General features: G+C 48.1%; 1 protein-coding gene and 1 long non-coding RNA gene across 3 annotated transcripts in view; both read right to left on the reverse strand.

Moving 5' to 3' along the window:
* Positions 1 to 5,374: 5,374 nt before the first annotated feature.
* Positions 5,375 to 23,912, reverse strand: part of LOC308459223 — a 207,841-nt gene continuing 189,303 nt past the window's right edge. For both annotated transcript variants that reach the window (XR_013977919.1, XR_013977920.1), the window contains exon 2: positions 5,375 to 8,851. This is a non-coding gene — a long non-coding RNA (uncharacterized lncRNA). The remainder of the gene's footprint in view (positions 8,852 to 23,912) is intronic.
* PTH1R (parathyroid hormone 1 receptor) overlaps positions 11,172 to 23,912 on the reverse strand; it is a 128,346-nt gene continuing 115,605 nt past the window's right edge. Inside the window, exons 10-13 of the mRNA XM_080974258.1 lie at positions 21,145 to 21,239; positions 17,020 to 17,161; positions 16,856 to 16,897; positions 11,172 to 14,123 (exon numbers count right to left, since the gene is read on the reverse strand). Coding sequence (XP_080830384.1) covers positions 13,761 to 14,123; positions 16,856 to 16,897; positions 17,020 to 17,161; positions 21,145 to 21,239 — 642 coding nt within the window. The 3' untranslated portion in view covers positions 11,172 to 13,760. The remainder of the gene's footprint in view (positions 14,124 to 16,855; positions 16,898 to 17,019; positions 17,162 to 21,144; positions 21,240 to 23,912) is intronic.

Here is a 23,912-nt window from a genome sequence, read left to right on the forward strand (position 1 = left end):
TGACCAAATGACGGAGATGGAGGAGAAAGGGAGCATTTAAGGAACAGGCCCTGTCACCGAGTTGAGTTTGTTTAACCATGGGGGGGGGGCGTAGTATAAACTCAGCCTCCCCCCACCTCGCCATGCCCACCAAAAACTGGCTTGGCTTTGCGCAAAGGGGGTCCTATGTGCTTGTGGCCACAGGTTGGCTCGAAATCTATTGTGGGAAGAGAGGACTTGCCATTTTGGATCGTGCCCATGGCGCTGCTTGCCCAGAGATGGCCTGCCATCTGTCAGTGGCCAGCAAGATGCCGGCCAGATACCACAGGGTTTTTTATTTTTATTTTAAATAGAAGCAGGCTTGTGAAGACAACAAGTTCTGGGGAGAGGCGATTTCTCAGCATGCAACCCGTCTTTATCCTGGGTAGGAAAACGTTCTCCTTCTTCCAGTCAAATGCAAGAGCTTCTCTCCATCCATAGCTGCGCCCCCCCCAAACCTGTTGGGCCAATGCCCCCTTGGTTCCATCAATTTGCCCCCAGTGCCCCTGGGGGGTCTTAAGCGTTGTGATGTAGCAGATACTCTGCACGCAGAAAATCACAATTGGACCCCTGGCATCTACAGGCAAGGTTGAGAAAGTCCCGTGTTTCTTGAACCCTGGAGACCCCTTGACAGTCAGTATAGACAACGATGAACTGGGAGGATCACTGATGACAGTCAATCACTGTCATGCCTACGGATAGCCCCCCCCCCTGTGGGGTTCACCCTGGACAAATGCCCCTTTTGCCCAACGGCAGTGCCGGCCTTGAAAAAAAGACTGATGCCAGCAAGCTGGTTGGAAGGTCGGCGATGCTCTGTATCTTGTCAATCCAACTGTGTAAAAGACTGCAGTCCCATAACTGCTCACTTGGAAGCAAGCCTGTCTTGTAAATAAGCTTACACAAGTTATGAGCCTGCAGATATTTTTACTAGCCTGATGAGGACTGGCAGAGAACTTATTTTCTGCTGTGGGTTTTTTTTGGGGGGGGGCAGGCCTCCCCTTGCAGCCCACTCTGTTTCTATGCTGGGTTGCAGAGCTGGGATGGAACAGCAGTTCATCCCCATTTTTCCAGTCTACTTGCTCGCCTGCATGCAGGTTGTGGTCTCCCAAGGCGACCAGGCTAGTGCTTAAATGCAAGGCTGGAGGAAGCCCCATTGAATTATATGAGACTAATCTCTGTACAGGATGACATGTATAGAATTGTGCTTTCTGCTCTTATCTTTCAAGGGGGAAAGAGTAAAAGTGGCCTGGAATGCCTTGCATCAGCTTCAGTTGGAGACCCAGCTACGCCCCTATCTGGACAGAAATAGCCTAACTACTGTTGTCTATTTACAGATAGGTAGCCGTGTTGGTCTGCCATAGTCAAAATAAAAAAATCCTTCCAGTAGCACCTTTAAGACCAACTAAGTTAGTTCTTGGTATGAGCTTTCGTGTGCAAGCACACTTCTTCAGATACACTGTTGTCTATGCTCTGGTAACCTCTAGGTTAGATTACTGCAATGCGTTATACGTAGGGCTACCTCTGAAGACATTTCGGAAACTTCAGCTAGTGCAGAATCCGGCAGCCAGGATGCTCACCGGAGGAAGATGGTTTGAGCATATTGCACCAATTCTGGTCCAACTGCACAATTAGTTTCCGGGCCCAGTTCAAAGTGCTGGTTTTGACCTATAAAGCCTTAAACAGCTCACGACCCCAATACTTCAAAGACCACCTCTTTCCACTTCCGGGTTGGCGCCATCGCCGAATGGCGGACTCCCTCCGAGCTCCGGAGGGAGTCTGCTCGGCAGGGGCTGGGTCCTACCGCACCGGCGATGCGGGGACCCTTAAAAACCACGGCCACGAGGGTCGTGGACATGGAGACTCGGCTGGCACCGCTAGCGCCCTCCCGACTCGTGAAGGAGCCTTTTTAAAGGCTAAGGATCGGGTGCCGGGGAGAAGCGTGGTGCTTTGAGTCCTCTGCTATCCCTGCCGAGCGCAGCCGCATGCCATCCGGCGGAGAGCGCTGACTTCTTCTATTGAAAATTCGGACTTTTAGACAACAACCCGTGAGCAATTTGGAAACTGGGTTTAAAAGGAGGAAAAAAAGAATTTCTTTTTGAATTGGATACGAGCGGGGGGGGATCCAAAAAGGAAGTCAGTCCCCCCCCCTATTGTAAACCTTTCAAGACAAGGACGGGGCAACCAAGGTCCAAAAAGATTTGTATTGCTGATAAAAACTAAGAATTTCACGATGGGGAATTATAAGAACTGTGCTGGAGGATGAACTGAGGGAGAAGAAACGTAACCCCCCCCCCCCCTGGGAACCGGGGTGATTGAAGAGAGAGCCTGGTGAAAAGAGTCGGAGATTTTGACAGCTGTCAAAGTAGCTGTCAAAGTCGGAAAGCAGAGAGGATTTTATTATGAGAACTTTGCTGGCTAAATTTGTTACAATTTGCTACAATTTGTTAAAACTTGGATACAAAATGGCGAAAATATGGATAACAATCGGACTTTTGGACTAGAGAAGACAAAGTTATAACAATCCCCCTAGAGGAGTTTCGGGACATTACAAAGATGGTCGTAAGTGAAAAAAACACCATTGGAATTTTACAGGACTGGTTATCTTCTGGGAAAGCTGCGAAACGGAAACAATATTTTGTCTACAGGGTGTTCAGCTAAAGGAGACAATAGAATTTTCTATTGAAGAAAGGAAGGGACTGAAAGCAAGTTTTTGTTCCTGAATAATAATAATCCCTGCAGACTTACTAAGCTTCTGAATTAGAACGTTTCAGCAGCGGAACAAGAGGAAACTGGACTACAATTTGGAAAGAACAATGGGGGGAGTTTTATTACAGATCTGAAGTTAAGTGTTTTAAAAATGATTATGAAAGGGGGAAAAAAAAAAAAAGAAAAGAAAAAACCAGCAAGGAGTTGGGGGAAATAGGTGATTTATGGATTGTAAGAATCCCAGGCGGATAACATGGTTTGGTGGTCAGGGGGAAATTAAACCGGGGACAGGGGGGGAGAACTAAAATCCAAAGGCTTGTTAACTTCTTTTTTTGAACTAGCTTTGTCTTATCTATTATACCCTTTATTTCTTATTTCTGATACTTTTATTATGGGGGGAGTTTTTATTATTAAAAAAAGGGAAATTGTGGAATGAAAATGGGGTGGGCCCTGGGAAAGAAATTTTTTGTGTTTTATTAAGGGTATTGATGTGGAGTGCAGAAATTTTAAATTCGAATAATGGTTTAACAAATTAAGTTTTTAATTAGAACTGAGAGCTTGTGGAGCCAACAATATGAAAAAGGAATATGGTAGGGGTGGGGGAAGGGGGGAGTCCCAGAAAGCGGATATATGAAAATAAGGCTATGAACGTATGTAAATTCTTGCTTTCTGTATTTTCTTTTTTTTTTGAAAATTTTAATAAATATTATTTAAAAAAAAAAAAACAAAGACCACCTCTTTCCATATGAACCTACCCGGACCCTGAGATCATCTTCTGAGGCCCTTCTTCATGTGCCTCCTCCTTGAGAGGTCAGGAGGGTGGCAACACGGGAACGGGGCCTTCTCTGCAGTGGCTCCCCATCTGTGGAATGCTCTCCCCAGGGAAATTCGCCTGGCGCCTTCATTATACACCTTTAGGAACCAGGCAAAAATGTTCCTTTTTAACCAGGCCTTTGGTTGATCTTATAGACACCCAACACCCTTTTAGAATGTGGGTTTTTTTGGGGGGGGGTGTTATTGGGTTACTGCTTTGGATTTGATTTTACATGTTGTGGTCTTGTTGTGAACTGCCCTGAAACCTCTAGGTATAGGGCAGTGTATAAGTTGAATAAATCATCATCATCATCATCATCATCTCCCCCAAGCTAGGCAGTTGGCTCCTTACCTCTTGCCCTGACTTAGCCACTGTGATCCACGCGATGGTCACCTCCAGACTTGATTATTGTAACTTACTCTACGTGGGGCTGCCCTTGAGACTGACCCAGAAACTCCCGTGGGTGCAGAATGCCACGGCGAGACTCCTTACGGGGTCTTCGCTGCGGGATCACATTCACCCGGTGCTATACCAGCTGCACTGGCTCCCAGTGGAGTACAGGATCAGGTTCAAGGTGCTGGTTTTAACCTTTAAAGCCCTATACGGTCTAGGACCCTCGTACCTACGGGACCGCCTCTCCTGGTATGTCCCACGGAGGACCTTACGGTCTTCAAAGAAAAACATCTTGGAGGTCCCGGGCCACAGGGAGGTTAGGTTGGCCTCAACTGGGGCCAGGGTCTTTTCAGTACTGGCCCCGATCTGGTGGAACGCTCTGTCCCAAGAGACTAGGGCCCTCGGGACTTGACATCTTTCCGCAGGGCCTGCAAGACAGAGCTGTTCCACCAGGCCTTTGGCCAAGGCACAGCCTGACCCCCTCCTTCAGTAATTCTCATAGAACTCTAGCCCAATGGTTGCCATTAATTTGATTTTGATTTGTTTTTAGAATGTACAGTGGTACCTCGGGTTAAGTACTTAATTCGTTCCGGAGGTCCGTTCTTACCTGAAACTGTTCTTAACCTGAAGCACCTCTTTAGCTAATGGGGCCTCCCGCTGCTGTTGCGCCGCCGGAGCACGATTTCTGTTCTCATCCTGAAGCAAAGTTCTTAACCCGAGGTACTATTTCTGGGTTAGCAGAATCTGTAACCTGAAGCATCTGTAACCTGAAGTGTATGTAACCCGAGGTACCACTGTATTTCAATTAATTGATTGTGATTTTACGTAAACTGTGTTACTTTTATTGTTGTTAGCCGCTCTGAGCCCGGCTTCGGCTGGGGAGGGCGGGATATAAATAAAATTTTATCATCATAATCATCATCTGTGGAGTTTCTTCGGAGTTGAACCATTCCCTCAGGTTCCTAGAGAGAGGGGGGGGATTGGCATAGCTGTCAACCTTCCCCTTTTTTGTGGGAAATTCCCTTATTCCAGTACCGTTTCCCACTGCTATCCTGGATTGTTAGATATCCCTTAGACTGTCCCCGGGACAGGTGAGGCTGCTGATCCCTTATTTTCAAATCTGAAAGTTGACAGCTATGGGGATTGGGTTTCTCTGAAAACTCTTCTATACACCTGGAGTTTTTTTTGGCAACGGGTGGATGCAGTATAAAGGCAGCTCCCTCTGTTTTTATGTTTTAAGAAACAGACCACGACTCAGCGCTTCTTGCAGAATGTGCCATCTGAAGAAACCGTGTGCAGATTCCAGCGCGGAACTGCTGGAAACTCACCGAAAACCTCGTCCCTTTTCCCCTCCCCTCCGCCAGTCCACATTCCCTCCCGCCCGCATTTCAATCTCAAGTGACAGCGATTTCCCATTACGGAATCAACAGACCATACGCCAGACTCTTTTTCTCATTTATTTGCGGATGGATGTCTTTCGTTTGTAAACAATTCTTGTGCATTTTGCTCAATCATCTCCAGACACATGTTCTTCATCATAAATCATCTGTCGTGAAACAAACAAACAAACATTGAAATCATTTTTCCTTTCCTTTTTTTGGAGGACCAGGGTGGCGAGGAGAGGTCTGTGCATTTGCAACGGGACGTGGTGGTGGGGGAATAATTCCTTTATGCCGAGGGAGACTTCCGATTAAGTGCTGCTTGTACCCGTCAACTTGTTCCTGTGACAAACGTGGAAAACCTAGAAAGACGAAGACTCGCTCCCATTGAGGAAAATCTGAGCAAACGGATCTCCGAATGTTAGAAGAGCAAGGGCAGATAAAATAAAGTCCTTCTTCACACAGTGCATGTGGAACTCCCTGCCACAGGAGACCAACCTAGAGAACTTTAAAAGAGGGTTACGTAAATTCATGGAAGGGTAGTCAATGGCTACTAGCCAGGATAGCTCTGCTCTGCTCCACAGTCGGAGACAGCAATGGTTCTGAATACTAGTTTCCAGAGGGGAAAGTTGCTCATGTTTTCGAATCCTGCTTGCTGGTTTCACAAAAGAGGCATCTGGTCGGCCTCTGTGACAGCAGGATGCTGGACTAGATGGGCCATTGGCCTGATCCAGCACCCTCTTCTTCTGCTTTCTTTCACAAGTGGCCTGGACCCATCATTAATTTGGTGCTACTAGAACCACAGACCTGGGAGAAAAGCAATGACAAACCTAGAAAGCATCTTAAAAAGTAGAGACATCACCTTGCCAACAAAGGTCCGTATAGTTAAAGCTCTGGTTTTCCCAGTAGTGATGTATGGAAGTGAGAGCTGGACCATAAAGAAGGCTGATTGCCGAAGAATCAATGCTTTTGAATTCTGGTGCTGGAGGAGACTCTTGAGAGTCCCATGGACTGCAAGAAGATCAAACCTCTCCATTCTGAAGGAAATCAGCCCTGAGTGCTCACTGGAAGGACAGATTCTGAAGCTGAGGCTCCAATACTTTGGCCACCTCAAGAGAAGAGAAGACTCCCTGGAAAAGACCCTGATGCTGGGAAAGATGGAGGGCACAAGGAGAAGGGGACGACAGAGGACAAGATGGTTGGACAATGTTCTCGAAGCTACCAGCATAAGTTTGACCAAACTGCGGGAGGCAGTGGAAGACAGGAGTGCCTGGCGTGCTCTGGTCCATGGGGTCATGAAGTTCGGACACGACTAAACGACAACAACAAGAACCACAGAGGCCATTCTCACGCCATGCTTCAACACAGATGGGTCATGACCAGAGTCAAACCCTATTTTCCTTTAACCCAGAAGTTCCCAGGTTCAACTGCTGACACTTCCCGGTTTGGAACAGCCCATCTGAAACCCCGGAGAGCTACTTCCGGTCATTGTAGACCAGAAGCAGCCAACATGGATGCTCAGCTCAGTTTGTAAGTTTATTGTTCTGGCAATGGTATTAATAAAAGAATACAGAGCATACATCTGTAATATAGGCCAGCATCCACGATGTAAGAGATAGAAGATACCAGAGACACCAACAAGCTTGATTTCACATTAAACCTCCAAACTATAACAATTTACAGCAATTTCATCTAATTCCCTTTTCCTGATTTTTTTTTTTCATAGCCAGTAACAGCCCTGTTTTGTTTTGCTTTGTTTACTGGCACTCAAAAGAAACTGAACCATGTCGGCTGCTTGTTTGGGTGACAGATGTTTCTGAAAGTGATTTTTAAGGGTCTCTCTCTCTATGGATATTGTTGGACTCCCACCAGCCCCAGTGGCCGATTCTCAGGGATGATGGGAGTTGCAGTTCAGCAATATCTTGAGAACATCACATTGGCTACTTCTGGAGTATACTGAACCAGGTCAACCAGATAAGTCTGATTCAGTGTAAAGCAGTTGCCTATGTCCTTAGGTCCTGGGGGGCCACCCTTGACCTGAAAGCTAGTTCACATGATTGCTGTAGATGCTAGCAACCCCCTTGGGAGAAATGTAGACTGTGAGCTGGATATGATCTGGTCCACAGCCATTGTGTGACCATAGCAGCAGCAGCAGCAGAAGAAGACATGTTGGGAGATGTTGACCAACCAATGCAGACTTTGTAATGATGCTTCCTTACAGGTATGCATTCCTGAAGAAGCTAAGGGATGCTTCAGGGCCGTTTGCACCTAATTATTGCTCCTCTATGCTTGGGCTTCTAAAGTTAGTATACTGAATTGCACAACAGGAAGTGACTTCATGAATTATGGTGCTGGAGGAGACTCTTGAGAGTCCCATGGACCGCAAGAAGATCAAACCAATCCATTCTTAAGGAAATCAGCCCTGAGTGCTCACTGGAAGGACAGATCCTGAAGCTGAGGCTCCAAGACTTTGGCCACCTCAAGAGAAGAGAAGACTCCCTGGAAAAGACCCTGATGTTGGGAAAGATGGAGGGCACAAGGAGAAGGGGGCGACAGAGGACGAGATGGTGGGACAGTGTTCTCGAAGCTACCAGCATGAGTTTGACCAAACTGCAGGAGGCAGTGGAAGACAGGAGTGCCTGGCGTGCTCTGGTCCATGGGGTCACGAAGAGTCGGACACGACTAAACGACTCAACAACAACAATGCATGGGCTTCTAAAGTAAGTATACTGAATTGCACAACAGGAACTGACTTCAGTGCAATGCCCCTTAATTTGATGCTAGCAATGGCCGTGTGGACCATTGTTTCACCGTTGTTCATTCCCTCCTCCTGAATTTTGAGAACTCCTGACCTCTTCTTGAAAACCAAATTGTGTGTTACACCCCTACCCTCTATGACTAGCCTTCAGTATGCTGTGTGAAGTCAAACACCATTGCAAGCGCTTCCCCTGGGCGCTTTTCCTCTTTTCCAGCTTTTGTTTCTCATTATATAACTGCCCCCCCCCTTCCTTGCTACTTTGCAATTATGTCCAACACTCTCTCCCTCATCGCTAGGGCTGGGTGGAATCTGTCCATTGTGGTTTCTCTGTTTCGTTTCTTCTGCAGACCTCAGCTCAGTTAATTGCCTTTCCACAGTTAATTGCCCATTTGTTTGAAGAAGGAAAGTTCTCGCAAAAGCATTTCGCTGTTTGCTTCCCCTAACAGATTCAGGTTTTTGAAGGCAATTTCCCCATACATCATGCTTTTCGGATGCCGTTTTTCCCCACTAAAACAGGCTTTTTCAAGCACACTTCCCCCAAATCATACACATGTTTGCTGTAGCGACGATTGTAGAACTCGATTGCAAAATTCAGAGACGTGCAAACTTCAAAGGTCAGTTGCCTTGCGGTCTGCACCATCGTTTTGGGAAGAGAAGATAGGGTTGATTCTATTTCAAATGCATGTTGAATAGAGTTTGGACCTGATCTGAACTTGCCTTGTTGACATTAGAAACTTTGTAGGGAGATTGAGGAGCAACGTAAAAACTAAGTCTAATCCCAGCCTGGAAGTAGTAATCTTTCTGAATACCAGGTGCTAGAAACCACAGAAGGGGAGAGGGCTCTTGTGGTCAGATCCTGCTTTGGAGAACAGGATGGTAGACTAGGGTCTGATCCATCAGAGCTTTTCTGATGTTCTTAAGCACATGGCAGAGGGTTTCCTACAACCAGGAGCAATGGAAAACCCACCCTGTGCTTTCATCTGCAGACATGAACACCGCCATTTTCCTGCAACCAGCAAAGCACACCTAGTCTGCCAGTGGCCCCAATTCCAAGTCTCTCCAGCATTCTACATTTTGCCACAGGAATAAGTTGTGGGTACATCTCCATTTAACGGGGAAAACAACAAACTGAATAGCAATATTGGGGGACATCAGAAGTGACGCTCAGAGGTAGCACATGTTTGCGGTCAGGCTAGCATCTAAGCTACCCCTTCCACAGTTGAAACCAAAGACAGATGGAAAAGTCATAGAATTGCAGAGATGGAAGGGCCCCAGCTCCCACTGTCAGAATTCCTGACAGTTGACCATCAATGGAAGGCAAGCTTTAGGGTGTCACTGAAAGCTTTCAGATGCCTTGCCCCCAGCTCCGATTGGAAAAAGGGGCTTCCTGGCAGGACTCTCAAGAAAAGAGATCTTCCAATTTGGGTTGCTGTGGCCCTGCATTTTGTTGGAGAACGGCCAAGGACCCCCTGATCTGCTTGCAAGTGATAGGGAAATACAGATGCAGACCTAGGTTTCAATGACAGAGAATCCTACCCAACTCCATCACCAGCTGCTTTTGTATAAACTCACAGCTACTTAGAATCATAGGGATGCGGGTGGCGCCGTGGGTTAAAACACAGAGCCTAGGACTTGCCAATCAGAAGGTAAGCGGTTCAAATCCCCGCAACAGGGTGAGCTCCCGTTGCTCGGTCCCTGCTCCTGCCAACCTAGCAGTTTGAAAGCACGTCAAAATTGCAAGTAGATAAATAGGTACCACTCCGGCGGGAAGGTAAACGGCATTTCCGTGCGCTGCTCTGGTTCGCAGAAGCGGCTTAGTCATGCTGGCCACATGACCCGGAAGCTGTACGCAGACTCCCTTGGCCAGTAAAGCGAGATGAGCGCCGCAACCCCAAAGTCGTCTGCAACTGGGCCTAATGGTCAGGGGTCCCTTTACCTTTACCTTACTTAGAATCATAGACTTTAAAAGTTGGAAGGGGCTCTAAGAGTCATCTAGTCCAACCCCTCGCAATGCAGGAATCACAGAGGAAGAATACCTGACAGGTGGCCACCGAACCTCTGCTTAAAAAATCCCCAAAGGACCTCCAGTTGCGTGTTGTGCTTTTGTGGAAGTGTGGTGTGTGTGTGTGGATTTAATCACAGGACCGTAATACCACCTGTTGATTTCAGTTTCCTTTCCTTTCCTTAAAAAGAGAGCAAGTTTCTAGCCCTGAACGTCTGAGAATGCACAGGCAAATCAGAGCAAAATCTCAGAAGCCAGAATGAAGAAGGAATAAGCTTTCTGGTGATGTGTGTGGGCGGGGCTTCAGACCCATTTTAGCTCCTCCCCTTCCTCATGACTAGCCGTGCCATCATAAATTATGCAAAATAGGAAACGCAGGGAATAAATTATGCAAAATAAGCTCAACTGTGCAAATCTGGATAACTGACACCGGCTGAAGCATTCAGCCTCTTTTGGGGACAGGATCAATATATCTATATTTTAAAATTGCAGAATAGGTGGGTCTTCTGGCTGAAGAGAGGAGAAATCAGACAACTTGACAGCTCCATCACTCCTTATTCCCCAAATCTGCTCTTGGGTTCATTAAGGTACCGTATTTTTCGCTCTATAGGACGCACCGGACCATAGGAGGGGGAGAACAGGGAAAAAAAAATTCTCCCCCTCTCTGCTCAGCGCCCCTTCAGCGAAGCGGCAGGAGAAACGGAGCCCCTTCCATTTCTCCTCCCGCTTTGCTGAAGGGGCGCTGCGCAGAGAGGGAAAACTGTGCAGCGCCTCTCCAGCGAAGCGAAGCCTGGAGAGCAAGAGGGATTGGTGTGCACTTACTCCTCGTGCTCTCCAGGCTTCAAGCAGCTATCCGCAAGCCTTTGGAGCGCAGCGGGAACTCCTGTTGTACTCCGAAGGCTTGCGGATAGCTGCCTGAAGCCTCCGGAGCGCAGCGGGAGTTCCCTGCGCTCCGGGGGCTTCAGCGAAAGCAACGCGAAGCTCTCCCTCTGCGCTTCGGAGGCTTCGCGTTGCTATCGCTGAAGCCAAGGAACCTGCATTCGCTCCATAAGACGCACACACACATTTCCTCTTAATTTTTGAAGGGGAAAAAGTGCGTCTTATAGAGTGAAAAATACGGTAAATTCACTTCAGGTGTGTAAGCCAGTTTTAAATGTCTTTTTAACTCTCTCCCACAATAACTAAGACTCTAGGCTCTTAGGTGCTGGAGAATTTGCTCCCATGGGGAGTGAAGGAAGGATATCAACGGAACTCATTTTAATAGGGCCTTTTTTAAAATATTGGATTTCCTAATTGTTTTATGCAAGATTATTTCGATTATTATTAAGCATGTTTGGAAATTTTTGGAAGTTATGCATCAGTCACAGTTTAGCAAAGGGATTTTTTACTTCCGGAGTTTGGCTTGGTTGCAAAAGGAGAAGACAGAAGAGGCTGACTGTGGCCCACAGAGAATATCTGTGCTACATACAGAATCTGATTTAGGATTTATTCCCTCTGACCAGGGAACTGTAGTTCTCAGAAAGGGCCCCAGCATCCCAAACAGAGCATTCTCAGCCTCCATGCTGAACTACAACTCCCAGAATTCATTAGGGGAGCCCATGACCATCAAAGTGGTATAAAATCAAGAGGCGTCTGCAGGGCAGACATTCCCACCCCAAACAGGGCCATGTTCCTAAGACGATGTCCCCATTGAAATCAGTGGGATTAACGCCTGCGTAAATGTGGATGCGGTTGAGTTGCTCCCTAATCTTTGGAATTTGAAGATCTCAAGAAACAATTCGCACAACCAGTTTTCAAGTGGTGGTTACCTGGGTGAGCCAGTTGAGGTTGGTGCTTTGCCAGTGGCCAAGGCCATAGACAAATTTCTGACCTGTGCCAGGATACTGGGGGCAAGGAAGCAGCTGCCACCATTCGCCTAAGTCCCCCAGGGAAGCATGCTCAGGACCCCCTAAGATGGCCTACTGAACCCCCAGATATGGTAGAGATACGCTGTCCCATTTTTGGTGCTGTGCATGAGTTCACTGCCAGCCCCGCTGGATTCTACAAGTGGAATTGGAGGGCGCTATCTTGTCCTTGGTGCCATCTTGTCTTGGGCCGGCCCTGCTGTTGGACGACCATGAACCACCATGTCCAAAAAGGTCTTGTGATTTGTCCCCATTAGGTGCTATGACAGCAGAGGTAGGATATTCAGCATGGCTTTTTGGGTAGGCAGAGGTGACCAGCAGCACCTCTGGCAAACCTGACTTTGGGTCCACCCCCTCTGCTTCGCACCATCACCTCCGCCCTTCCTATGACTTTTAGCCAACTTCCCTTCATCCTTGGAGAATATGGAACACCTGGGCAGTACAGATATATGATCCAGCATCTCTTGAAAACGCAACGGTCCAAAATGCGGCTCCCAGAATCTAGTACAGGGGTGGGCCTCCAGAAGCTGTCGGACTACATCTCCCATCAGCCCCTGCATGGCCAGTGGTATGTACAGATGATGGGAGTTGTAGTCTAGCAGTATCCAGAAGGCCAAAGGCGTCTCCCTCATCCTGAATCTGCAAAATGGGCCAGTCGAGAAGCTTCTTCATAGGGTAACTCACCCCTCACTGCTATCAAACCCTTCTCACTTCCACCTGACCCCGCTGGTTCTCAGGGTGCCTTTACATTTCCGATTTAAATTGGTTATCAATTTTCCAGGGATCCTGGAAATTATCATTCTGGCAGAGGACAAGAATGATTGAGGTGCCCACCAGACTACAATTTCCATGATTCTTTTGCGCTGGGCGGGCGGCAATGAAATTGACAGCCAAACTGACAAAAAAGCACATACAATTCGGCAGCGCAGATTCCCCCTCTGCAACCCACAAAACAGAATGGATGAGGCTGCCAGCTCTCGGCTGTTTCCGTCCAATTGCACCAACTCCTTTCACTCAAAATTTCAGCTCCGCTCAGACAAAGGACCTTCCATGACTTCCATTTGGCTGTTATTAAAGTGAATTACCGGGAGTAAAAACCCCATGTTGTTCAGATGAAAGGTTTCCTGCTTCCTGTAGGAACATGCAACCAGGTCTTTCGAGGGCTGGACCTTAATCAAAGGAGGAACAACTATGTAAATCCCTTCCAGGGAGCAGACCCCAGTTAGCGACAGCCAGGAATGAGGGTTCATTAGGCTGAACCCCTCTCGGATGGATCGACCACATGACAAACCCTGTTTCTTTCCAATAAACATGGGAAACGGTCACTTTCAGGAAGGCCTTGGGGCAAACTTGCACCACCACCGGACAATGATGTTCTACCCTTCACTTTCTTGGCGCCAAAACGTGATGCACGACATCTTCTTCCGTTTCTCTTTCAGTGGCAGATAAAGCTCACGAGTCCTGTCTTTGTAAACTCGGAGGATCTCCTTCATTTTAACCGGGAATGACGAGCTCTCCTGGGTCTGGAGAACCCTTGCCTTCATGAACACCGTGAGAAAGTGAGAGAGCAAGCCAGGGAACAAAAGTGTGTGTGTGTGTGTGTGTGTGTGATCGGACCGCGGACCTGCATTTCCCCGCAGAACTCGATACCTCGTTCTGAAGAACCGGGGGGGAAATGTCTGAAGAATCTCGGCATTCAGTGATTGGCCGGGTTTTCCTATGAACACCCAGTGCTTCCTGGGTCACTTATCCTTTGGACGTCTGACCATTCCTCCCACCCACCCCTTTACATCACCGTCTCCTTTTCCTCTTCCACAAGGACCGTTGGCCGGTCTCCATTGTAGAGTCCCGACCCATTGAGATACTCCTCGTCTTTGTTGTACTGTTCCGGTCCAGTGGAAGGCATAGAGTTCTCCGAGATGGAGCCATTTTTGACGTATCCCGGCAAGTTCCGGTGTCCGTTGAGGGCTCCTGGAAGGAGTTTCGAGTTGAGCTGCAGGGCAATCCCGCCTCTCGCGGTGACGTTGGTCACGCTGGTGTGGGACACCATGGGCCCGTAGCTGTAGGTGGTGCTCCCACTACGAGCTTTCCGCTTAAAGTCAAGCGCTAACGTCCATCTGCTCCATGACTTCTTGATCTCTGCTTGAACCTGACGAGGAGGAGAAAGAGAAGGTGCCTTGTTACTTAAAAATAAAAATTCAACACAAGGACATAATAATAATAATAATAATAATAATAATAATAATAATATTTATACCCCTGGCTGGGTTTATCCATCCACTTTCCCCAGTTTTTAACACCAAACTTAAAAACTTCCCTAAACAGGGCTGCCTTCAGATGTCTTCAAAAAGTCAGGTAGTTGTTTATTTTCTTGGCATCTGATGGGAGGGCATTCCACAGGGCGGGTGCCACCACTGAGAAGGCCCTGTGCCTGGTTCCCTGTAACCTAACTTCTCGCAGGGAAGGGAACCGCCAGAAGGCCGTTGGAGCTGGACCTCTGTGTCCGGGCTGGAGACGCTCCTTCAGGTATACTGGGCTGAGGCTGTTTAGGGCTTTAAAGGTCAGCACCAACACTTTGAATTGTGCTCGGAAATGTACTGGGAACCAATGTAGGTTTTTCAAGACTGGTGTTATATGGTCTCGGTGGCTGCTCCCAGTCACCAGTCTGGCTGCCGCATTCTGGAGTAGTTGTAGTTTCGGGGTCACCTTCAAAGGTAGCCCCACATAGAGCGCATTGCAGTAGTCCAAGAGGGAGATAACCAGAGCATGCACCACTCTGGCGAGACAGTCCGCAGGCAGATAGGGTCTCATCCTGCGTACCAGGTAGAGCTGATAAACAGCCGCCCTGGACACAGAATTGACCTGCGCCTCCATGGACAGCTGTGAGTCCAGAATGACTCCCAGGCTGCGCACCTGGTCCTTCAGGGGCACAGTTACCCCATTCAGGACCAGGGACTATTCAGCATGTGGACCAAGGCTATCTCACCTAAGCAGACCATCACCATAGAGCTGGAAGGGACCCTCGTGATCCTCTAGTCCAGCCTCTCTCAACCTGTGGGTCCCCAGATGTCGTTGGACTACAACTCCCATCACTCCTAGCTAGCAAGGCCAGAGCTCAGGGATGATGGGAGTTGTAGTCCAACAACATCTGGGGACCCACAGGTTGAGAACTGCTGCTTTAGACCACCCCCTGCCATGCAGAAATATGCAGCTGTCCCATACGGGGATCAAACCTGCAACCTCGGCGTTACCAACGCCCCGCTCTAACCAACTGAGCTATCCAGGCCCCAGAGAGAAGATGCTTGTACAATAATGGTTAGTGCAATTTTGCACAGATATGTTAAATGAACACATCATTTAGGAGAGCTATATTTCTTTCTTAGGTGCAGGTAAGGAGTTGCAGATGACACAAGCTTGATGGCAGAAAGTGAGGAGGAATTAAAGAAGCTTTTACTGAGGGTGAAAGAGGATAGCGCAAAATATGGTCTGAAGCTCAACATCAAAAAAACTAAGATCATGGCCACTGGTCCCATCACCTCCTGGCAAATAGGAAGGGAAGAAATGGAGGCAGTAAGAGATTTTACTTTCTTGGGTTCCATGATCACTGCAAATGGTGACATTAGTCATGAAATTAAAAGATGATAGATTTTGTGGAACTTGCCAAATTGACAGGAAGGATCCGGGACCAAGAGGACCAGAGATACGATAAAAATTGGAATAAATTTATTGAATATATAAAGGAGAACAACAAAAATATTAAGACACTAGCAGGACTGGAATAACACCTCCAATGTAAAACAGTAGAGTTATGACAATAATATACATAAAAAGTATGTGATGTATATACCAGCGGTCGGGAAGTCAGGACTTGGCAGAATCAAAGGGATTATAATGTGACAATAAGGATTGTTGGAAAAAGAATTACATGTTGAACACAATAAAAAAATATTGGGGGGGGGGGCGGGAAAGATGCCTGCTTCTTGGGAGGAAAGCGATGACAAACCTAGACAGCATCTTAAAAAGCAGAGACATCACCTTGCCAACAAAGGTCCATATAGTTAAAGCTATGGTTTTCCCAGTAGTGATGTATGGAAGTGAGAGCTGGACTATAAAGAAGGCTGATTGCCAAAGAATGGATGCTTTTGAATTCTGGTGCTGGAGGAGACTCTTGAGAGTCCCATGGACTGCAAGAAGAACAAACCTCTCCATTCTGAAGGAAATCAGCCCTGAGTGCTCACTGGAAGGACAGATTCTGAAGGTGAGGCTCCAATACTTTGGCCACCTCATGAGAAGAGAAGACTCCCTGGAAAAGACCCTGATGCTGGGAAAGATGGAGGGCACAAGGAGAAGGGGACGACAGAGGACAAGATGGTTGGACAATGTTCTCGAAGCTACGAACATGAGTTTGACCAAACTGCGGGAGGCAGTGGAAGACAGAAGTGCCTGGCGTGCTCTGGTCTAGGGGGTCATGAAGCGTTGGACATGGCTAAACGATTAAACAACAACAACAGTGAGGAGTTCCATAGGTCACTGTTTTTATCTTGTGTTTAAAGTCCTGCAAAATGGTACTGCTGGCTCTTCCTTTCATTCCGGCAATCTCGAGGGTTATCCTTTCAGCAGTGGCAAGATTGCTTAACTTCTTATACCGCAACTCAACGAGACAGATTCTTAAAGGTTTGTCCCCCACTTCACCCCCATTTTTGCCTCCTCGGATCTACCTCTCTGAATATCAGGAGATAGTATTTTTAAAAAACAAATACTGTATTAGGGAGCATTTGAAACTTTCAACCCACTCAATGCTTCTTCCCGGAAGCTTGGAGGAAAACAATCTACACCCACGTTGGGCTCTGGAAGATGTAACACAGTCTGTGAGAAACTTACCTCCCCGTTGCAAAAGCAATAGATAATGGCGACAAAAAACCCCTAGGAAAGAGAAGAAGAAACGACAAGTTAATGTTGACTCAGCACACGGCTATTTCACCTACGCACAGATATCCTCTGAGTTTGGAAGAGGGCAGCTGCCTCGTGGACAGCGAACCCCGTACCTGGAAAGAGTTGAAGAGCATTTCATAGTGCATTTGAATTTGCCAGATGATCCCTGACACTTCGGTGTACGGCATAGCCATAAAAACAATATAATGAACTCCGAAAAGAGGCATGAGGACCAGGGTGGATTTCAGTAGCTTCCTGCAGAAGAGAGCAGAGAGGAAAGGGAAAACGTTAAGAGGAACTGAATTCGTTTCCAAACCACGAACCATAATGAAATACCGATATCCAGGTGTGAGGAGGAAACAGCAAAGACCTGATGAAGAGAGCACAGCAGAGGTTATATTTTCTGAGAATCCTCTGGAAAAAACAATCTCTCAAAGGACCTGTTGATGGCATTCTACCATTGTACTGTGGAGAGTGTATTAACTTATGGTCTTTGTGTGTGGTTTGGGAGCTGCACGGTCAGGGGAAAAACAATACTGTCCAGGGCTGTAAAGACTGCGGAGAGAATAATTGGGTGCACTCTTCCCACCTTGGATCAAATCTATGCTTCAGATGTCTTCTAAAAGTCAGATAGTTGTTCATTTCCTTGACTTTTGATGGGAGGGCATTCCACAGGGCGGGCGCCACCACCGAGAAGGCCCTCTGCCTGGTTCCCTGTAACCTCGCTTCTTGCAGGGAGGGAACCACCAGAAGGTCCTCGGCGCTGGACCTCAGTGTCCGGGCAGAACGATGGGGGTGGAGACGCTCCTTCAGGTATACTGGACCGAGGCCATTTAGGGCTTGAAAGGTCAGCACCAACACTTTGAATTGTGCTCGGAAACGTACTGGGAGCAAAGGTAGCAGAAAGCGCCTCAGAACGTCTGAGGACATCTGGTACCATTCAGGAGCGGTGCTCCCTGAAGGAACACTGACTGGAAATGATGCTGACGGAGGGAGGAGGGAGAGGGAGGGGCAGCAAATTCCCTGCCAATGGTTGCCGCAGCATGGAGGCAATTACGAAGGGGCACCGGCCGCACAGAGGCCCAGCCTCTTCTGCAGCGAATAGGGGCTGGAGGTTGGGGAAAACATCATTGAAAACAAAACAAAACAGCCGAGAGCCTCCAAAACCATAATGAGTAACAAGCCTCAAATAGCGTGTAATAAATCAATAGGTAGATGATAGGCCTCGGTGAGGCTGGAAAACCAGGCTTGGCATTTTTTTTTTTATTGCCAATGGCAGCTGGTGCAAACGCCCTCCTCCTGCTTTAAATTAAACATTTTCCTTCCAAGTTCTCAAGGTTCCCTCTTCCCTCCCCACCCTTCTTTTTCTTCTAAACAAACTCGGCCAATCTGACAAATGCGGACCTCTAGCTTAGCCAATATTACTGAGATGTAGCTGTGATCAGTTAAGGCTGAGCAGAGATCTGCTTGCAGGAGGACCCTTTTAAGAACCAACATGGCGGCTTGGCTGGTAGGTGGCAGAGAGCTAGGAAGTTCATAGAATTGTAGAGTTGGAAGGGACCCCCAAGGCTCATCTAATCTAACCCCTTGCCGTGCAGGAATCACAGCTGAAGAATCCCCAGCAGACGGCCAACCGACTGGTGTTGAAAAACATCCAGTGAAGTCCACCACCTTCCAAAGAAGAAGAAGAAGAAGAAGAAGAGTTTGGATTTGATATCCCGCTTTATCACTACCCGAAGGAGTCTCAAAGTTCCCTTCCTCCCCCACAACAAACACTCTGTGAGGTGAGTGGGTCTGAGAGACTTCAAAGAAGTGTGACTAGCCCAAGGTCACTCAGCAGCTGCATGTGGAGGAGCGGAGACGTGAACCCGGTTCCCCAGATTACGAGTCTACCGCTCTTAACCACTACACCACACTGGCTTGCCGATCAGAAGGTCGGCGGTTCGAATCCCCACAATGGGGGGAGCTCTCATTGTTCAGTCCCAGCTCCTGCCCACCTAGCAGTTCGAAAGCACATCAAGTGCAAGTAGATAAACAGGTACCGCTACGGCGGGAAGGCAAACGGCTTTTCCGTGCGCTGCTCTGGTTTCACCAGAAATGGCTTAATCATGCTGGCCACATGACTCGGAAGCTGTCTGCAGACAAACACCGGCTCCCTCAGCCTATAGAGCGAGATGGGCGCCGCAACCCCAGAGTCGTCCGCGACTGGACCTAACGGTCAGGGGTACCTTTACCTTTGCCTCTCAAAGCGGCTAACATTCACCTTTCCCTTCCTCCCCCACAACAAACACTCTGTGAGGTGAGTGAGGCTGAGAGACTTCAGAGAAGCGTGACTGGCCCAAGGTCACCCAGCAGCCGCATGTGGAGGAGTGGGGAAGCGAACCCGGTTCACCAGATTGCAAGACTACCACTCTTAACCACTACACCACACTGGCTCTCACACTGACTTCCAAAGGAGTCCATTCCACTGGTCCACATCACCATCAGAAACGTTCTCCCTAACGTTTCGTTGGAATCTCTTTTCTTGCAACGTGAATCCATTGGTTCGGGTCCCACGCTCCAGAGCAGGGGGAGAAAACAAGCTTGCTCCATCTTCCATGTGACAACCCTTGGGGTATTTGAAGATGGCTCTCATATTTTCTCTCGGCCTCCTCTTTTCCAGGCTAAACATACCCAGCTCCTTCAACCGTTCCTCATCAGGATTAGTTTCCAGACCATCTCAGTCACCTTCCTCTGCACAAGTTCCAGCTTGTCAACAACCTTTTAAAATTGTGGCTCCCAGAACTGGACGCAGTATTCCAGGTGTGGTCTGACCAAGGCAGAATAGAGCAGTACTAGGGACATGGGTGGCGCTGTGGGTTAAACTACAGAGCCTAGGACTTGCTGATCAGAAGGTCGGCGGTTCGAATCCCCGCGACGGGGTGAGTTCCCGTTGCTCGGTCCCTGCTCCTGCCAAACTAGCAGTTTGAAAGCACGTCAAAGTGCAAGTAGATAAATAGGTACCACTCCAGCGGGAAGGTAAACGGCGTTTCCGTGCACTGCTCTGGTTCACCAGAAGCGACTTAGTCATGCTGGCCACATGACCCGGAAGCTGTACGCCGGCTTCCTCGCCCAATAAAGCAAGATGAGCACTGCAACCCCAGAGTCGGCCTTGTCTGGACCTAACGGTCAGCGGTCCCTTTACCTTTACCTAGGTACTATTAGTTCCCTTGATCTGGAGCAGGGGTCAGCAACCTAAGGCCCACGGGCCAGAAGCGGCCCATGGAGGTCATTTGACTGGCCCATGAGCTGCCCCTGAACTGAGCCACCCATGCACTGCGCTAAACCGCTAAACTGGGTCTGCGAAAGTGCCAAAAATCACGGGTACATGCGCGATCCAGCCCACAGAGGGATCTCTGCGGGACCGATCCGGCCCAGGCAAGATAAACCTTGCTGACCCACAGTCCTAAGCTCTGTGGTTTAACCCACAGCACCACTTGTTTCCAATAATAATAATAATAATAATAATAATAATAATAATGATAATAATAGGCAAATGAATGGGAAAGGTTCAAGAATTCAGCAGTTGAGCCAATGGAACCTCTGCCTTCTGTGACATCAGGGTAGCTCAGCCAATCGCTGCCATAGGCTTTGCCGGCACCACCATCATACTGTCTCATAGTGCATGGACTGGGAAACAGAGCATCTTCAGGGGTTGTTGGACTCCAGCTGCAATCAGACCCAGTCAGCATGGCCAATGGCCAATGTCTTAGTCTAGCAGTATTTGGGGGTAAAGGGACGCGGGTGGTGCTGTGGGTTAAACCACAGAGCCTAGAACTTGCCGATCAGAAGGTCGGCGGTTCGAATCCCCGCGACGGGGATCCCCGCTCCCGTTGCTCGGTCCCTGCTCCTGCCAACCTAGCAGTTCGAAAGCACGTCAAAGTGCAAGTAGATAAATAGGTACTGCTCCGGCGGGAAGGTAAACGGCGTTTCCGTGCGCTGCTCTGGGTCACCAGAAGCAGCTTAGTCATGCTGGCCACATGACCTGGAAGCTGTACGCCGGCTCCCTCGGCCAATAAAGCTAGATGAGCACCGCAACCCCAGAGATGGCCACGACTGGACCTAATGGTCAGGGGTCCCTTTACCTTTACCTTTTTAAGTTCCCCATCCTTGTCTTAACGGAACCGAGTATGGATTGGTTGTTGGTATGCTCCTTCTCCGAAACCTCCCTGCAGAGTAGGACAGCCCGAAGAACTTACCTGTACTGTTGCCTAGTGTCGCACCTCCCTGCGTTTGTTTCTCGGAGTTTGGTTGCGAGGACTCTGAGAATTTTGATGAAAAGGATAAAATTTGCCTGGGGGAGAAAGAGAGACAAAGCGTTTTGAAATATTGCCATGGAGAGAGGCCTCTGGAAACCACTCTCCAGCTTCTACTACTAAAAGGGTCAGTTGTTGCGGGAGAAATTCCCCTGGGAGGTGGGTTCAAGGAGGGTCACCCCCATTCCCCAACTGGTCAGACTTTATTCAGTAATGCATTGCAGAAGAAGAGTCCAAAGAGTTTGCAAAAAAAGCTTTGCGTTATTGCGCATTATTTATAGGAAAAAATAAATCATCTTGGTTAGGCAAAGACCACAAGACGACCCAGACTGTTGCCAGATTCTGCGCACAGATCTGTAGGTGCAGACCATCCCCCGATTCAATCTCGTTTGTTAAGAAAATTCCCAAACCCGGATCCACGGGTGACTTTGGGTCATTTCTCTGAGGTAGTCTGTTTTAAAGTTTTTTTGTGTTTATATGCCTATCACACTTTTAAACTTAAAATCCCTTGTGGTATATTGTTTCAAATGTTTGTTTTGCTATTGGGATTGTAGTTCCATTTGTGTTTCTCAAGCTGGTCTCTGACCGTAATAAATTTCATGTTTCAAGACATCTTGGCTGTTCCAGCCTCTGGGCCAAGCAACATCTGCCATCCCATCGTCCCATCTCTTCATCCAGCCAGAGTCCTTGAAATGTACCGTATTTTTTGCTCTATAGGACGCACCTTTTCCCCCTCCAAAAATTAAGGGGAAATGTGTGTGCATCTTATGGAGCGAATGCAGGCTCCTTGGCTTCAGCGATAGCAATGCGAAGCCTCCGAAGTGCAGAGGGAGCACTCCCTCTCACTCTCCAGGCTTCAGGGATAGCCGCCTGAAGCCTCTGGAGGGCAGCGGGAACTCGCACTGCGCTCCGAAGGCTTTGGGTTCCTTTTGCTGAAGCCGGGAGAGCAAGACTCTCCCGGCTTCAGCAGAGAGGGAGAGCTGCGCGGCGCCCCTTCAGCCAAGCGGGAGGAAAAGTGGAAGGGGCTCCGTTTCTCCTGCCGCTTTGCTGAAGGGGCGCTGAGCAGAGAGGGGGAGAATTCCCCCCCCCCCCCGTTCTCCCCCTTCTATGGTCTGGTGCGTCCTATAGAGGGAAAAATACTTTCTTTATGTATGCTACAACAGCAGCAAGAATACTTATTGCAAAGTATTGGAAGACACAAGATCTACCCACACTGGAGGAATGGCAGATGAAAAGGATGGACTATATGGAACTGGCGGAAATGTCTGGCAGAATCCGAGACCAGGGAGAAGAGTCGGTGGAAGAAGATTGGAAGAAATTTAAAGACTACTTACAGAAATATTGTAAAATTAATGAATGTTAGACTGATAACGGATTGAAGTTAAGCGGTTTCTAGCAGTAATGGTTAAAAGAATTGAAAAATTGGTTTTTTAATAGGTAAAAATTTAATGTTATAATATATTAAGATTAAAGATTGGGATTAAAAAGGAGGGAAAGAAATTGCTGGATTAACAAACTGAATCGGAATACAAAAGAGGGAGGTATGAGGAGGTCCGGGAAACAAGTAAATGTAAAAGAAGTGATGAAAAGACGGAATTGTTTTTAACTGTTTTTTCTTTTTCTTTTTTGTATTTTGTATTTTGTATTTTTGCTTTTTATTGTTAATTTTTTTATTAATGTGATCTCTTTTTTGTGAAATATCATTTTAAAAAAAAATAGAGGGAAAAATACGGTAACTTTACTCAGCCCATTTTCACTGAACCTGCCAGAACCCTCCTTGGACCTTATTTAGAGTCATTTCTCCCCTTTAACAGCCAGCGTTAAGGTCTTCCTAAACTGGGCCTTGTCAGGCTGCGCTTTGCACGTGTGACATTAGCTTCCCTGAGTTTTACAAAAATTCCACGTGTTCATCACGCACCTTGAAAATCTGGGAGACTGGTTTGGAAAAGGTGGATAGCCTAAGCTCTATCTTCCTCTTTCATAACTCTAGAACTCAGGAAGCTGAATGTTGGTCGATTCGGGACAGATAAAGTCCTTCTTCACTCGGCCGCATAGTTAAACTATGGAACTCATCTCCACAGGAAACTGTCACGGCTACCAACTTAGATGGAATAGAGAGCTATCGATGGTTACTAAGCCAGGATGACTATACCTCCACAGTTGGAAGCAGCAAAGCCACTTCCGCCATTCGAAGGAGGTGGAGTTGTGGGCTTCATGGCCCCAAACCCTGCGCGATGGGGGGATTCCTGACCGCGTCACCTCCTGGCCAGCCAATCGGCTGGCTCTGGGGGCGTGGCCTGCTCTATTTAAGGCAGGACACGGCCGGGGATCTCCCTCTTTGCCGCCCGCCAGCTGTTCCTGCTTTTCCCACCCTCCCGCCCTATAGGTCGTCCTTGACCTTGCTATGGACCTTGGTTGGTCGCCGTTAAGGGGCCTGGTAGGAATTTTCCCACTTGGCAAATTGGCACCAGCCACTTGGTTTTCGCCTCCCTCGTAGCAATCGTCACAACTTTCTTGGTATTGGCGGTTAGGCATTGGTATTGTTCTGTAGATGGAAGAAGGGAGGAAGCGCCATCACCTGCCCCACATATAGAAGGGTGGTCCGATAAAGGATTCCGGGGGGGCGTGGCCCTGTCCGAAGTCTGGGGGGTGAGGGCCTAAGGCACGCCCCCTAGTGGTGACCCCGGGGGAGTTCCTAGTTGATGTGCATC

Source organism: Podarcis pityusensis (genome assembly GCF_964106645.2).
Source record: "Podarcis pityusensis genome assembly, chromosome: 12".
In the NCBI taxonomy this organism is placed as follows: domain Eukaryota; kingdom Metazoa; phylum Chordata; class Lepidosauria; order Squamata; family Lacertidae; genus Podarcis; species Podarcis pityusensis.